Source organism: Ochotona princeps, chromosome 24, assembly GCF_030435755.1.
Source record: "Ochotona princeps isolate mOchPri1 chromosome 24, mOchPri1.hap1, whole genome shotgun sequence".
Lineage (NCBI taxonomy): Eukaryota > Metazoa > Chordata > Mammalia > Lagomorpha > Ochotonidae > Ochotona > Ochotona princeps.
In genome coordinates, this window is record NC_080855.1 from 3,637,913 (window position 1) to 3,651,458 (window position 13,546).

The following is a 13,546-nucleotide window of genomic DNA, read 5'->3' on the forward strand; positions in this document are numbered from 1 at the left end:
GGAGCCTGCTGGCCCTGCTCCCTGGGTTAGGCTCTGTGATGGGTGTGGTGGGTGTTTGCCAGTTTTGGAACAATTCCTACTATTAAAGTCCCCACAACTTCAGGTTGCAACCAAGGAACAGTCCTGTCAAACACTGACAAGGATTCTTTATTAGCTAAAACATGCTCAACTCCAGCTCGTGGTCATAATTTCACCCCAGGCACTTAAAAATCTTGTAGGGCTGGCGCGGTGTCCTTGCATGCTAGGCCTCCTCCCACAGCACCGGCATCCCCTATGCGTGCCAGTTCGAGTCCCAGAAGCTTCTGCAATCCTGCTCTGTTTGTGGCCTGGGACAGCAGTGGAGGATGGTTTGGGCCCCCGCTCCCACATGGGAGACCAGAAGCAGCTCCTGGGGTCCCAGCTTCAGATTGTCCATTTGGGCAGTGAACCAGCAGATGGAAGATCTTTCCTTCTCTGTAAATCTGCCTTTCAAACATAACTCTTAAGGAGTTTTGTGGCAGATAACACACTACAGTTGACTCAGTTACTGAATTAATTGCATAATGAAATGCCATGCATGTCTTGGGAAAGGTTAGTCTGACCTCATCCTCTGGCCTTGCAAACACTGCGGGAGCCCAGTTAATACTCCGGGTGTTGTGACAGGCAGGCAGAACACACCGGAGGATCAGCCGAAAAGGCTCCCCTGGGGCGCAGGTTCCTGGGCAAACGGAAAGCTAGTACCGAGTGGGGTGTAAGGGCAGCGAGACTTGGAAGCCCCCTAAATAACAGGCAAGACTGCAGCGTGGGGGTCGCCGTCTCCACAACTGCCATCCACGCTGACTGCAGACACATTCGCCCACAGACCTGGCAACCCCAGCATCCCGTCAGCTGACTCGGAGGTAACAAGTGGCAGCAAGTGAGGGACGGTAGGAGACAAGGGCGGCCCGGAGCAGGGCCAGGGAGGAGTGAAGGCGCCCCGCCAGGAGGTTCTCAGAGACCCGTCGCTAACAGCCGTGGGCAGACCCTCCAGGTCCATTAGGGCCCCCGGCAGTCCTTATCTACGAACTGCACGTATTACGGGAACTTTCTTCACAGGTATGCAGGAACACACCTGACTCCGGGAGGGTCGGGGGCGGGAGCGCGCAGGCGCAGAGCGCTGCGGCTGGCGGCGGGGGAGCTCAGTGCGCGTGCGTCGGCCTCGCTCTCTGCCTGCCCCCGCGCGCGCCTCGGGTTGCTCCTGCGCCTGCGCGAGGTCGCGGTGCCAGCAGCTATCCGAGCGGCCCGAGGTGTGGACGCCTGGCCGGGCGGGCGGACGGACCCCAGCCATGCCCGGGATGGTGCTGTTCGGCCGGCGCTGGGCCTTCGCCAGCGACGACTTGGTGTTCCCAGGCTGCTTCGAGCTGGTGGTGCGAGTGCTGTGGTAAGCGAGCCTTGGGACGGCGGGGCCCTGTCCACTTGAGGTTGGCCGAGGGGCGTCCTCGCCCCGGGGCCGGGCCCTGCGAGCCTTGCAGGGGGGCGGCCTGGCAGGTGCCCGGCCAAGAGATAGAGCTCATGCCCTTGGGAGCCGTTCTTGGGACGGCTGCATCGGGGAGGGAGAATTATCTGTTAAAAAGAAACAGGAAGTGTGAGCTGCGTCCCTGGAGCTGTGCGCCTGGCAGGGCGAGCTCTTCCTGGCGTCTGGGTTTTGCAGAGAAGTTAATGGAGTCAGGTTCCTGCAGTCCTCTGCCAGGGCGTTGCTGCCCCAGGCGCGCTGGCCCTGGGCCCGGAGATCTCCGGAGTGAGATTGGGGGGGCGGGTAATGGTCCTTGTTGCTTTGCCTCGTGCAATCGCAAAATACAGCTGTGGAACTTTAAAGGGTTGTTTTATTATTTTATTATTTATCAGTATTCGAGACACTTGGTGGTTTCTTCTTCAGCCACGAAAGTCAGGTTGTCTGGTTAATCATTTAGCAGGCACAGGAGACTACTTCAGAATCCACCGTATGGGGCTTGGGGGTTGGGGGCGTGGCAGATAAAAAGAAATGAAACAAGTAGGCTTATTTCAGTGCAGAAAAATTTGAAAGCAGTGCATGGGAATTAGGGAGGGGTTGTTTGTCAAAAACTTCACGTCAGATGTGTATCCTGGGAAACGAGGAATAAGTTTTTTTTTTTTTAAATAAGGCTTTTGCTGTTTGTGGGTCCCCCCCCATAAACTTTTCATTGTTGGTTGCCCAGTTCTGTGGGTCTGAGTCATTATGGAACAGTGTCTGTTTGGTTTAAGCTTGAGGGACTGCCTAAACTCTGCAGCAATCTGTTCTGCCACGTGAGTGGCACGGGCCTCCCTGCCTGCTCCGAGGCAGCTGGAGAGGGGACCCAGGTTCTGGGATGTGGGGTGTGAGGGCCGCCCCGTGATGAGGCTCTTCCGGGCAGCTCACTGTGGATTCCTTACGGCTGTGGTGGGCGGGCAGCAGGACCCTTGCTGGAAACACCAAGCAAAAGCACTTTGGGCTTTGGAGTTGCCGTGGTGGACCTTGTTTGGGTTAAGGCGGCTGTGCGTGGGGTGTGGCCCGCATCTGGTGGGGCTGCAGCGCTGACCGGCCCCTCTGCCCACAGGTGGGTCGGCATCCTCACCCTGTACCTCCTGCACCGAGGGAAGATGGACTGTGCTGGCGGCGGCCTGCTCAGCACCTACCTGGTCGTCCTGCTTGTGCTCCTGGCGCTGGTCATCGGCTCCGTGCTCGCCATCGTGTGGGTCAGCATGAAAGGTCAGAAGCAGTTCCACATGGGGACGCTTGGCCTTTCTTTATCTTACCAGCTTTGTTGAGACATAATTTCTGTTCTTAGACAGTTAACCCATATTTGTTCATTGGTGACATTTAGAGACAGAGAGCTTCTGTCACACCCTTCAGGTCCCGCACTGGCTCACGGCTGGGACTGATGCTGGGAGCCGGACCCGCGATCCTGGTCTTCCGAGTGAGAGGCCAGACCCAGTGCTTGAGCCGTCTTGGCTGCCCCTCAGGGTCTGTCTCGGCAGGAAAGCAGAGGCGGTATTCAGCCGACACACTCCAACGTGGCATGGAAGTAACCTTACTTACTTATTTATTTAGTTTAGTTTGAAAGGTAGACAGAGAAGGAGAGACAGATCTTCCATCCGCTGGTTCGTTTCCCCAAATCGCCACAATGTCCAGTGCTGGGCTGACCCAAAGCCAGGAGCCCAGAGCTGCTTCTGGGTCTCCCACGTGAATGCAGGGTCCCAGGTATAGGGTCATCTTTCACTGCTTTCCCAGGCCCATGGGCAGGGAGGTGGATCAGAAATGGAGCAGCCGGGACTTGCAGCAGCGCTCATATGGGATGCTGGCACTGCCGGCAGAGGCTGAGCACATGCTAGAGCAGCTACGCCTCGGATGGAAGCATCGTAACCATTGCTGTAACGGCCAGGCCAAATGCCTGATGCCATGATTAAGTCGTGTCGCCTACATTGTAATCCAGTCATTGTCTCCAAAAGATGGCCTGTACCTGTCAGCCCTGACTCCTGTTGCCCGCTGCCCAGTCCTCACCATGCTCTCCTCGGCCCCCGCCTGCCCCTGTTCTGTGGCCGTTTGTTCTGACTTCATGTCCAGTATGCTAGGCCCCTCCATGTGGTAGTACACCTCAGTACTCCATTCCTTCTTGTGGCTGAATAATACCACATCGAATGGCTGTGCTGTTCTGCATTGGTGAGGATCGGGGTTGTTTTTGGCCATTGCAGGTCATGCCAGGTGCACCTACATGCAAACTGTTCTAGAGATAGCAGGTTTTTTATTTGTCTGAGTGTGTCCCCGGGCACAGGACTGCTGGATCACATGGTGACACTGTGTAGCCTCTGAGGAGGTGCCTGGAGCTTCTAGCAGAGGCCTGGGCTCCAGTTTCCTGGTGTCCTTGCCAAGCCTGTTACTTGACTTCACTTGCAGCCCCCGTGCGGGTGGAGCTGTATGACCTGGTGACTGGCGGGGGGGCGGCCTTTCAGTGCGGTTAGGCCCCCGTGGATCACTTGGTGAGGTGTCTGTGTTCAGATCGTTGGGCCTGTTTTGGGCTAGGTTATTGATCTTTTCATGAATGGATTGTAAGATGCACTCCCCCCCTTTTTATGATTTCTGTGAAAAGGCAGAATAAATGAGAGACAGAGGGAGAGAAAGACAGAGATTTTCCTGGGCTGGCTCACTCTCCAGAGCCCACAAGAGCCGGGTCTGGGCCAGGTGGAGGCCGGGAGCTGACGCTCTGGCCTGGTCTCCCACAAGGGCCCCGGTGCCTGGGCCGTTCTCTGCTGCCTTCCCAGGCTTGTTAGCGGAGGAGCTGGGATCCCGCAGCCTGGTAGTGGCCTGTTGGCCGCTGCCCCACGGTGTGAGCTCGCACTTCAGTGAGAACTGCCTTTCTTTTTTTTTTTTTTTTTAAAGATTTATTCATTTTATTACAGCCAGATATACACAGAGGAGGAAAGACAGAGAGGAAGATCTTCCGTCCGATGATTCACTCCCCAAGTGAGCCGCAACGGGCCGGTGCGCGCCGATCCGATGCCGGGAACCTGGAACCTCTTCCAGGTCTCCCACGCGGGTGCAGTGTCCCAAAGCATTGGGCCGTCCTCGACTGCTTTCCCAGGCCACAAGCAGGGAGCTGGATGGGAAGTAGAGCTGCCGGGATTAGAACCGGCGCCCATATGGGATCCCGGGGCTTTCAAGGCGAGGACGTTAGCCGCTAGACCACGCCGCTGGGCCCGAGAACTGCCTTTCTTGGTGTGATGATTATCTGTGGACCATTGCTTCTGCAGAGGTAGAACCCTTGGCTGTTTTCCTGATGACCCTGGCTTGTTGGATGAGCCGAGCATGCTGCTGACTAACGAAAAAAACACATCAGTAATTAAAAAATTGTCAGCTGGGGGCAGGGCTGTGGTATGTTTCATCACCGCTAATTAGCTATTGGAGGTACGCTCTTCAGGCTGTGGAAGGCGGTGATAGACCTGAAGGGATGGCGTGGCCGCACATGTGACGGGATCCGGGCTCACAGTCTGTGGTGATGGCGTGGAGTGTTGAGAGACAGAGAGAGATCTTCCATCTGCTGGCTTATTCCCCGTGTGCCTGCAACGGCTGGAGCTGGGCCATGCTGAAGTCAGGACCTTCATCTGGGTCTCCCATGTGCATTGCGGAAGCCCAGGCCCTTGAGTCATCTTCCACTGCCTTCCCAGGTGTGTTTGTAGGGCGCTGGTTTGAAAGTGAGCTGCCAGGATGTGAGCTGCACTCACATGGGATGGTGGTGTTAGCAGGTGGCGACTTAAAGTACTGCACTACAACACAGCCCCTCGTAGAACCTTTTAGCTCATGGAAGGGGTGAGAGTGCACATCTTAAAACAGCGTGGATGGGCCCGGCGGCGTGGCCTAGTGGCTAAAGTCCTCTCCTTGAATGCCCTGGGATCCCATATAGGCGCCGGTTCTAATCCTGGCAGTTCCACTTCCCATCCAGCTCCCTGCCTGTGGCCTGGGAAAGCAGTTGAGGACAGCCCAAAGCCTTGGGACACTGCACCCGCGTGGGAGACCCGGAAGAGGTTCCTGGTTCCCAGCTTTGGATCGGCGCAGCACTGGCCATTGAGGCTCACTTGGGGAGTGAATCATCGGACGGAAGATCTTCCTCTCTGTCTCTCCTCTCTGTATATCTGACTTTGTAATGAAAATAAATAAATCTTAAAAAAAAAAAAAAAAACAGCGTGGTTTGTAGGGCCAAGAAGTGTGGCGTGTCCCACTTACTGTAGTAACATAGAAAATAGAGCCGGCTGTGTATTGAAGCATCCCTCTGAAAAGTAACATAGAAAATAGAGCCGGCTGTGTATTGAAGCATCCCTCTGAAAAGCATGGGTCTGTGTGGATCACAGAAGGTTGAAGTTCTGTGTCTGTGTGGTTAGTGGTGCTGGGCACTGGGTGAGGAAACATTGAGTATATTGTTGCTTAGTCCTGGGAAGCTTCTTGGTGAGCTCGGACCCCTGAAAGGTGTCATTTCAGAGGTGGCATTATCTAATTTATTTGTGTGTGTGTGTGTGTGTGTGTGTTTCTGGACATGTCACATTCTGGTTAGACCAGTCTTTGAAACGGACAGGAATTCAAGTTCGAAGCCATGTGCATTTGTCTTCCTTCAGGCGTGTTGGGTGGGCACGCTCTCCTTCCTGTGAGGGGCGCTCTTGTTCTCCCTCCCAGGCCCTCTGCCTGAACTCGGGCATCATCCGCAGCTTTTACAGGGGGTGGTGGGTTGGCCAGGCCACAGCCTCCTCCGTGTGGAACCCACCGTTGTTTATTGGCAGCCCCATCCTCTGGTGCCAAGAGTCATGCCCATGTCTGGTGACTGGTTGAGGCTGGTGAGAGTTCCTGCAGTGTGAGGGGGGCTGTCTTCCTCACTCTTCCAAGACAGATCCAGAAGCTGCTTAGTGCTGGCCTTCTGGGCGGTGCTGCCGCTCTGCTCACAGTGTGAGGTCAGGTGACTTGGGGGGGCAAAGCCAGAGCCCAGGACGGCCCTGCTGCCCCTGCAGGTCAGTCCATCCAGCTCAAGGTCGGGTGACTTAGGGGGCAAAGCCAGAGCCCAGGACGGCCCTGCTGCCCCTGCAGGTCAGTCCATCCAGCTCAAGGTCGGGTGACTTAGGGGGCAAAGCCAGAGCCCAGGACGGCCCTGCTGCCCCTGCAGGTCAGTCCATCCAGCGCGAGGTCAGGTGACTTAGGGGGCAAAGCCAGAGCCCAGGACGGCCCTGCTGCCCCTGCAGGTCAGTCCGTCCAGCGCGAGGTCAGGTGACTTAGGGGGCAAAGCCAGAGCCCAGGACGGCCCTGCTGCCCCTGCAGGTCAGTCCGTCCAGCGCGAGGTCAGGTGACTTAGGGGGCAAAGCCAGAGCCCAGGACGGCCCTGCTGCCCCTGCAGGTCAGTCCATGCAGCTCCTCCTTGGTCTTTCAGGCTGTTTGAGTTTAATCTTCTGTTAGTTGTGGCTAGAGCTTTGCCAGATGACTTAAAAACATGTTATGAATATATGTTAGCTTAGTTGTCATTTTGTTAGAAATAATTAGTATTGATATGCCTTGTGAAAAATGCAGTGAAAATTCTGTGAAGAACGGTTAAAAAAGAAAATGTGGCTAGGTGTTGGGGGCAGTGAGTGAAGCCACCGGCGGGCTGCCTGCGACCCACGTGGATGTGCCTGGGACTGTCACTCCCCCTCTTGCACCTGCCCCCCGTAGACCCGCCCGAGGCGCAGGTGACGGCTGCCCCCCGTGTGGGGGATCCACGCGAGATTCCAGGCTTCAACTTGCTCCTAAACCCTCCTGTTGAAGCCTTTTGGGCAGTGAAGCAGTGGATAGAAGATGTATTTTCTCTCTCTCTCTTGCTCTTCCTTTTAAAAAAAAGTAAAAATGAATGAAATGACCATTTTTTTTTAAAGGCAAATGGTAAAGTCTGTAACACACAGCAGACCCAGGGGCAGTCTGCTTTAGTGTGTGTGAACTACACTAACTGGGGAAGTGAGTAGAAGCCCGGGCTAAGGAACAGAGCCCTGGAAGCACCACACACAGGCTTTAAAGGCAGAGGTTGCTCAGCCTCCGTCCTAGAAAGCCTTCCTTTCCATGGCTCATTGAGCTGGCGAGGAGCAGTCAGCTTGTTTTGCTGGTGTGACTGTGAGTGGGTGGTGGTTTTTTGGGGGAGTCAATATTAATAATGCTTGCATACGTTTTGTGTAGGGGTGTTTGTGTCAGCAGGTCACTGGTCAGGTGAGCTGTGGTCCAGCCGTATGGTGTGCTATGCACCTGTTAACAGTGGAAAGGTGCGGAGGTGCATGCTGTGCAGCGTGGGAGGAAGCCCGGGTCACTGGTTTGCTTTCAAAGACGAGGGACCAGAGAATCGGGGTGGGCGTGGCTCCCCAAACCTGCTCTGAACTTGTACTGCCTGGCCTCCACCCTGTGCCAGTGTCACCCGCACAGAAGCAGAGCGGCTTGTGACAAGTTAGAAATGGTAGCTTTTGTTTGTTTGTTGAAATTTTATTTTTATTGGAAAAGCAGAGTTACAGAGAGAGGGAGAGGTAGAGAGGACGGCCGGAGCTTGACTGGTCTGAAGTCTGGAGCCAGGAGCTTCTTCCAGGCCTCCCGGCACGTGGGCCATGCTCTGCGGCTTTCCCAGGATGCTTCGTGAGCAGGAGGCGGGAGTCAGGCTTTGGCGGCAGGGGTTCCGCAGGGGATGCAGGCAGCTCAGCCACTAGGGCAGACGGCCCCAGTTTTAGGTCAGTGTGGCACATGGCACTCTCCCCTTCACGGAAGTCTTGCTTGACCGCAGGACATCTTGCATCCCCCGTGTTTCGGCCGTTGGTATCCTAGGTGCTCTCAGCCCGTCTCCAGCCCAGGAGCTTGCTGCGGTGGCTGGAGGCGTTGACTGGCAATTCAGTGACACAGGCCTTCCTGCTGCCGCCACTGACGAGCGAGTGGCCTTGCCTGAGGAAGGGCAGCACTTCTGAGGGCGTGACCGTTGCCCTTTGAGATAGCTGCTGCCCTCCCAGATGACCCCACCCCAGCTGCCACAGCCACACGCCCGCCCCGTGTGCCCACAGACAGTTTTCTTTGGTTCTTTGTAGTCAGTGACTGTTGGGCAAAACAAGTTCCCCCAAAGGACTGAAAAGAGAGGCACTAGAGCTGCAGCCTCTGCGCCTGCGTGGTACAGCTAGCTCCGTCCCAGACTGAGGCCCGGCAGGGGGAGTGGCACTCCACGCAGGGAATCCTAGTGGAGTCTGGTTATGGGAATTCAGAAGCTATTTCTTTATCAGGTCATTCAGCAGATGTGGGGTTTTTGTGTTACTCCTGTGGCGTGAGGTTTGTCTAGGTGAGTGCATGTTGTAAATTTCCCCTGGAAAGATCAGAGCCTATGGTTCACACCAAGAAGCCAGGCACACAGGCCCCTGAACCCGGACAGATCTCAAGACAGCCATGAGTCGGGCCGGAGTGCCAAGAGGGTGACCAGGTACCAGGTCCACGTGGGAGGGAGGGATGGAGTGAGCTGGATGTCTTCTGTTTCAGGAACCATTTGCAACCCTGGACCGCGGAAGTCAATGCCGAAACTGCTGTACATCCGCCTCGCGCTCTTTCTGCCAGAAATGGTCTGGGCTTCCTTGGGCGCCGCCTGGGTGGCAGACGGCGGGCACTGCGACAGGACAGTGGTGAACGGCATCATTGCCACTGTCGTCGTCAGGTGAGGGTATCTGCATGTTACGGCTGGCGCTGGAGGCAGGAGTGAGCGAGCCCCGGGGACCTGACAGCCCCGGGTGCACGGGCTGCCCGCAGTAGATTCAAGGTGGCATCCACCACCGTGTGTCGTCACTGTCTTCCTCACGGTCCCCACCTGTTCACCTCCCCTGTCTTCTCTTCTAAGAAAGGAAGCCACGGCAGAAACTCAGAGGAGGAGGGTGAAGCAGGAAGAGGGGGGAATAAAGAGGAGGAGGGGGAGGAAGAGGAGAATGAGGAGGATGAGGAGGGAAATAAAAAGGAAGATGAGGAGGGGGAGGAGGAGGAGGAGGACACCGCAGGACTTGGGCGAGGAGTGATGCTCTGGCTAGAAAGGGTTTCAGGGTTGGAGGGGGGGGGAAGGTGACCTTCCCAGGGGTGGTCTCCCTGGGGGTGGTCCCCGGGAAGGAGAGGGTCACACCTCCACAGCCGCCCAGCAGGGGGCAGCAGCGTCCCTCAGAGCCGCAGCAGTGACAGATGCACAGTGGCTTCTGGAGAGCAAGCAGGACATTGTTTTGGTTTGGACATGGAGGACCCTGAGCACTGTGGAGAACAAGTACCAGCTGCAGCCTGCCCACCCGGCAGCTTCCCCGTTTCCTTCGTGGCCTTCAGTTTTTAGGGCTCTGACTTTTGTGGGGCCTAGGTTAGCTCTGGGTTTGTGAGGAACTTGCTAGAAGAGATTGGTTGCTAGTCTCAGCTCGCCTTTGGCACACCTGTGGTAGATGCACAAACCGGCGTGAAGGAGGCGCCGTGGGCTCTCCCGTCACCTGCCCCTTCCTTCCCCTGATTTGCAGTTGGATCATCATCGCAGCCACTGTGCTCACCGTTATTATTGTCTTTGACCCACTCGGGGGGAAGTCGGCCCCCTACTCCTCGGCCGGGCCCGCTCACCTGGATACCCGCGAGTCCAGCCAGCTGCTCAGCGGCCTCAAGACGGCAGCCACCAGCGTGTGGGAAACCAGGGTCCGCCTGCTGTGCTGCTGCGTTGGGGCGGACGACCACACTCGAGGTGCTTTTACCAGTACGGCTGAGCTTTTCTCAACCTACTTCTCAGTAAGCTCTGGGGTCTGCTGCGGTCTCTTTCCCCGTTTCTGTCACTGCTGCTTCTCCCAAGCCCCGTCCCCGCCCCAACACAAGTCGCCTTGGAGAGCCTGGGGCCTGGGACGCGTGCTCCCTGGGGAGCAGTGAGCGCTGGGGCGGCCCTCCTTCCTTTGCCCTCTCTCTGGGATGGCCTCACGTGGACACCTGTTCAGTACAGGTTTTGAATGAATTTTTTTTGGTAATGTGTGTTTATTCTCATTTCTTGGAAAGCAGAGTGGCAGGCAGAGGCAGATCTTCAGTCCTCAAATGCCCACATGGAACTCCGTCCCGGTTTGCCACAGAGGCCGCAGGAAGCGAGGACTTGGCCCTAATCGGCTGCCTCCCAGGAGGAGCGTGGGTAGGAAGCTGGATTGGAAGCAGATGTGCCAGTTGGTCCCAGGCCCCGTGAGCGAGCTGTGGGCATCCCGGGGAGTCGTAACTATTGTGCTGAGACACTTACCCTGGAATTTCCTCGCCCGTTTTTTGTTTGTGTGTTTTTTGTTTGCTTTTTTTAAGTTTGTTTATTTGACTTTTCTTTGGAAGACAGTGAGAGAGAGAGAGAGGGAGAGAGAAAGAGAAAGATTGCTCTTCCCTTCTTTCATTTACTCCCTAGTTGCCTACAGTAGCCAGGACAGGGTGATGCTTAAGCCAGGAGCCTGGCACTGCAGCTGGCTCTCCCGAAGGGCTGGCAGGGATCCGTGGACGTGAACTGCCACCTGCTGCCTCCCATGGAGCTGAGGATCTGGGACTCAAGCCGTAGTGCTGTGTGTTTTGCTTTGTTGTTTTATTTTTTCTATCATATTTTTGACAATCTTTACATAGTTAATTAGGGCAAAAAGGTTCAAGGGCTATAGGAAAGTGGGTAAGACTGTTATTTCCAAATCTTTCCTTCATGTATCTGAGGTAAAGGGGGATACTGAGGGAGAAGCCCCACCCAGTCTCCCACCCACCCCAGGTCCCGGATGTGGGGCATGCTCTGAGATACTTGCTCCAGTGGTTTTGATAGTTCACCAGTTATGAATCGCTGCCATCTCGCCACTCCCAGCACGATGAGGTCGTTGAAGAATCCACTGATTGACACAGTCCATCATAGCGTCTCCATTTGCCCAGTATTTCGCTGCTAACATATAGCTGAGGTGGTTGATTGACTTGTTCTGTCTTCTGTCTTTTCTTGGCTAGGGTTCTGAATCCTGCAGTTTGACTGGGGAGATCCCAAAGAAACCTTGTCTGAGATGGTCCCAGTCCAAATTCTTGTGTGTACTGGCAAGTACAGGGCCTGGCACAGTCCATCGCCCCGATCAGCTGGTGGTTGCAATTGCTGGGTTGGTTCTGTTTCCATCCCTGTCTTCCACTGGAACCAATGGGTGTTGCAGACCAGCCTGGTTCTGCCCAGCACACACTCGGCCCTCACATAAACCAGTGGGAGCTGCAGCCCAGTCAGAGCGACCCACAATAACCCCCACCAGACCCGACCCCTACCCTGGTTTGCCAGTATGTGTAACAGACTAGTCCAGTCTGTCCCACATCCCATTCAGCTCTCATGCATGTCAATGGGTATTGAAGCTTAGTTCCATCTAACCAGCCCCACTGTGCAGCCCTCACCGATGCTGTTGGACGTCTCTTGTCTAGCCACCCCAGCTCCTGCCCTGGTTTTCATGCCCTCCCGTGGGAGTGGTGACCCAAGAGGGAGTAGCCCACTATTTCCCTCCCAGGCCTCTCCCACTCCCCTATTATGCACTCTCCAGGTGGTTCTGTGATTTGACTTGACAGAATTAGCCACCAGTGCCAGCTTCTGCCAGCTGATGCTGCGGCTAAGCCTCAACAACCCTCACCCTCTCTAATTTTGTTTGCACCAGTAGGAATAATCAGCCCAGCCTGGCTTTTCCCTGATCTAGTCCACATGAGGCCCACAGGTGTTGTAGCCCTGCTTAGTCTGGTCTGCCCCCATCCCAACTCACACTCTCCAGTGGGAGTAGCTGTCCGGCAAGGGAGTCACCCAATATTCCCCCTGCTGGCTCCGCCCCAACCCTTCCTGGTTCTCACGTGTTGGTTGGGCGCTGCGGTCATATCTGGTATAGGCAACCTCACCTTGGCATTCCGTATTGTGCACTAATTTTTGTTGCGACCGAACCTGGCTTGACCCACACTCTGTTCTGGTGCTTGGATTTGCCAGTGGATGACGTGAACTGATTCAGCCTGGTCTGCCCCCAACCCATGCCAAATGTATGCCAGTGGGAAACTTACCATGGCCTGTTCTGGGCTGTTTCCTATCATGTTTCTTGCGTTCACCTGCCGGGACAATATCCTGCCAAAGAAGTTGCCCAGGCTCCTCCATCAGAACCTCTCCCACTGTCAGATTTCGCGCATGCCAGGGGGTCCATGAGCCAGCCCTACTCAGTTCACCTCCTGTCCTAGCAGGAACAGTAGCTTTTCCAGACTGGCCTTCAACCCAAACTGGTTCTTGCTGTTGGATCTTTCAGCCCAGCACGGCTCATCCATACCCACATACAGCTCACACATGGCTCAGTAGGGGTTGAGATCTAGCCCAGTCCGTCCCACATCTACCCTGGTCCTCCAAGACACCAGGCGGTGTTAGAGTCTGGCCCGGCTTGGTGTGTCCAGTCCCAGTCCACACTGTGCCAAAGGAGACTACAACCATTTCCTGATCAGAACACAGCCCCCATTCCAGCCCATGCACCCATTGGTGGGAACCTCAACCCAGCTAGGGTGTCCCCTTACCTCCCAACTGGGCCTGTTCCCAGCCATAGATCACACGCATGCCAGTGGTTGCTCTGACTCAGCTTGGCTCAGCCCCTCACCTGTCCCGACCTCTGCCTTCGACACTGTGGCTTAGAGTCCCTGGCTCACTCAGACCAGTAGGTGCAAGAGCCTAGCTAAGCATGACCTGTGCTCCATCCTGGTTTCTAGTTTTGCTTGTGGGCTAAGGTTTGCTCAATCCTGCCCGGTACACCCCGTTCCATTACCAATTCACACATTAGCCAGCTGTTGGAGCTACTTTGCCCAGCTTGTCTGACCCCCAGGTCTGGATCACATGTTCACCAGCGGGAGCTATGACTCGCCAGGGGAGTTTCCCAAGTTCCTCCACTTGATCCACTCCCAGACCCAGTTCTCATACATGTCAATGGGTTTTAGGCCAGTGCCCGGTGCAGTCTGGCCTTCCATTTGGCCGTATATGAGCTGGTGAATGTTGCAGCCCGGCCCACCCCACACCCTATACAGGATGCACAT

The 13,546-nt window shown here is 55.8% G+C and overlaps 1 protein-coding gene across 3 annotated transcripts in view; it reads left to right on the plus strand.

Annotated features, from left to right (window-relative positions):
* The first annotated feature begins 1,205 nt into the window (after positions 1-1,205).
* Positions 1,206-13,546, plus strand: part of DAGLB (diacylglycerol lipase beta) — a 29,854-nt gene continuing 17,513 nt past the window's right edge. Inside the window, exons 1-4 of one of the 3 annotated variants that reach the window (XM_004599289.2) lie at positions 1,206-1,399; positions 2,571-2,722; positions 9,014-9,185; positions 10,012-10,270. In XM_004599289.2, coding sequence (XP_004599346.2) covers positions 1,305-1,399; positions 2,571-2,722; positions 9,014-9,185; positions 10,012-10,270 — 678 coding nt within the window. In that variant the 5' untranslated portion in view covers positions 1,206-1,304. The remainder of the gene's footprint in view (positions 1,400-2,570; positions 2,723-9,013; positions 9,186-10,011; positions 10,271-13,546) is intronic. The other 2 variants (XM_058680296.1, XM_058680295.1) reach the window with 2 other exon arrangements.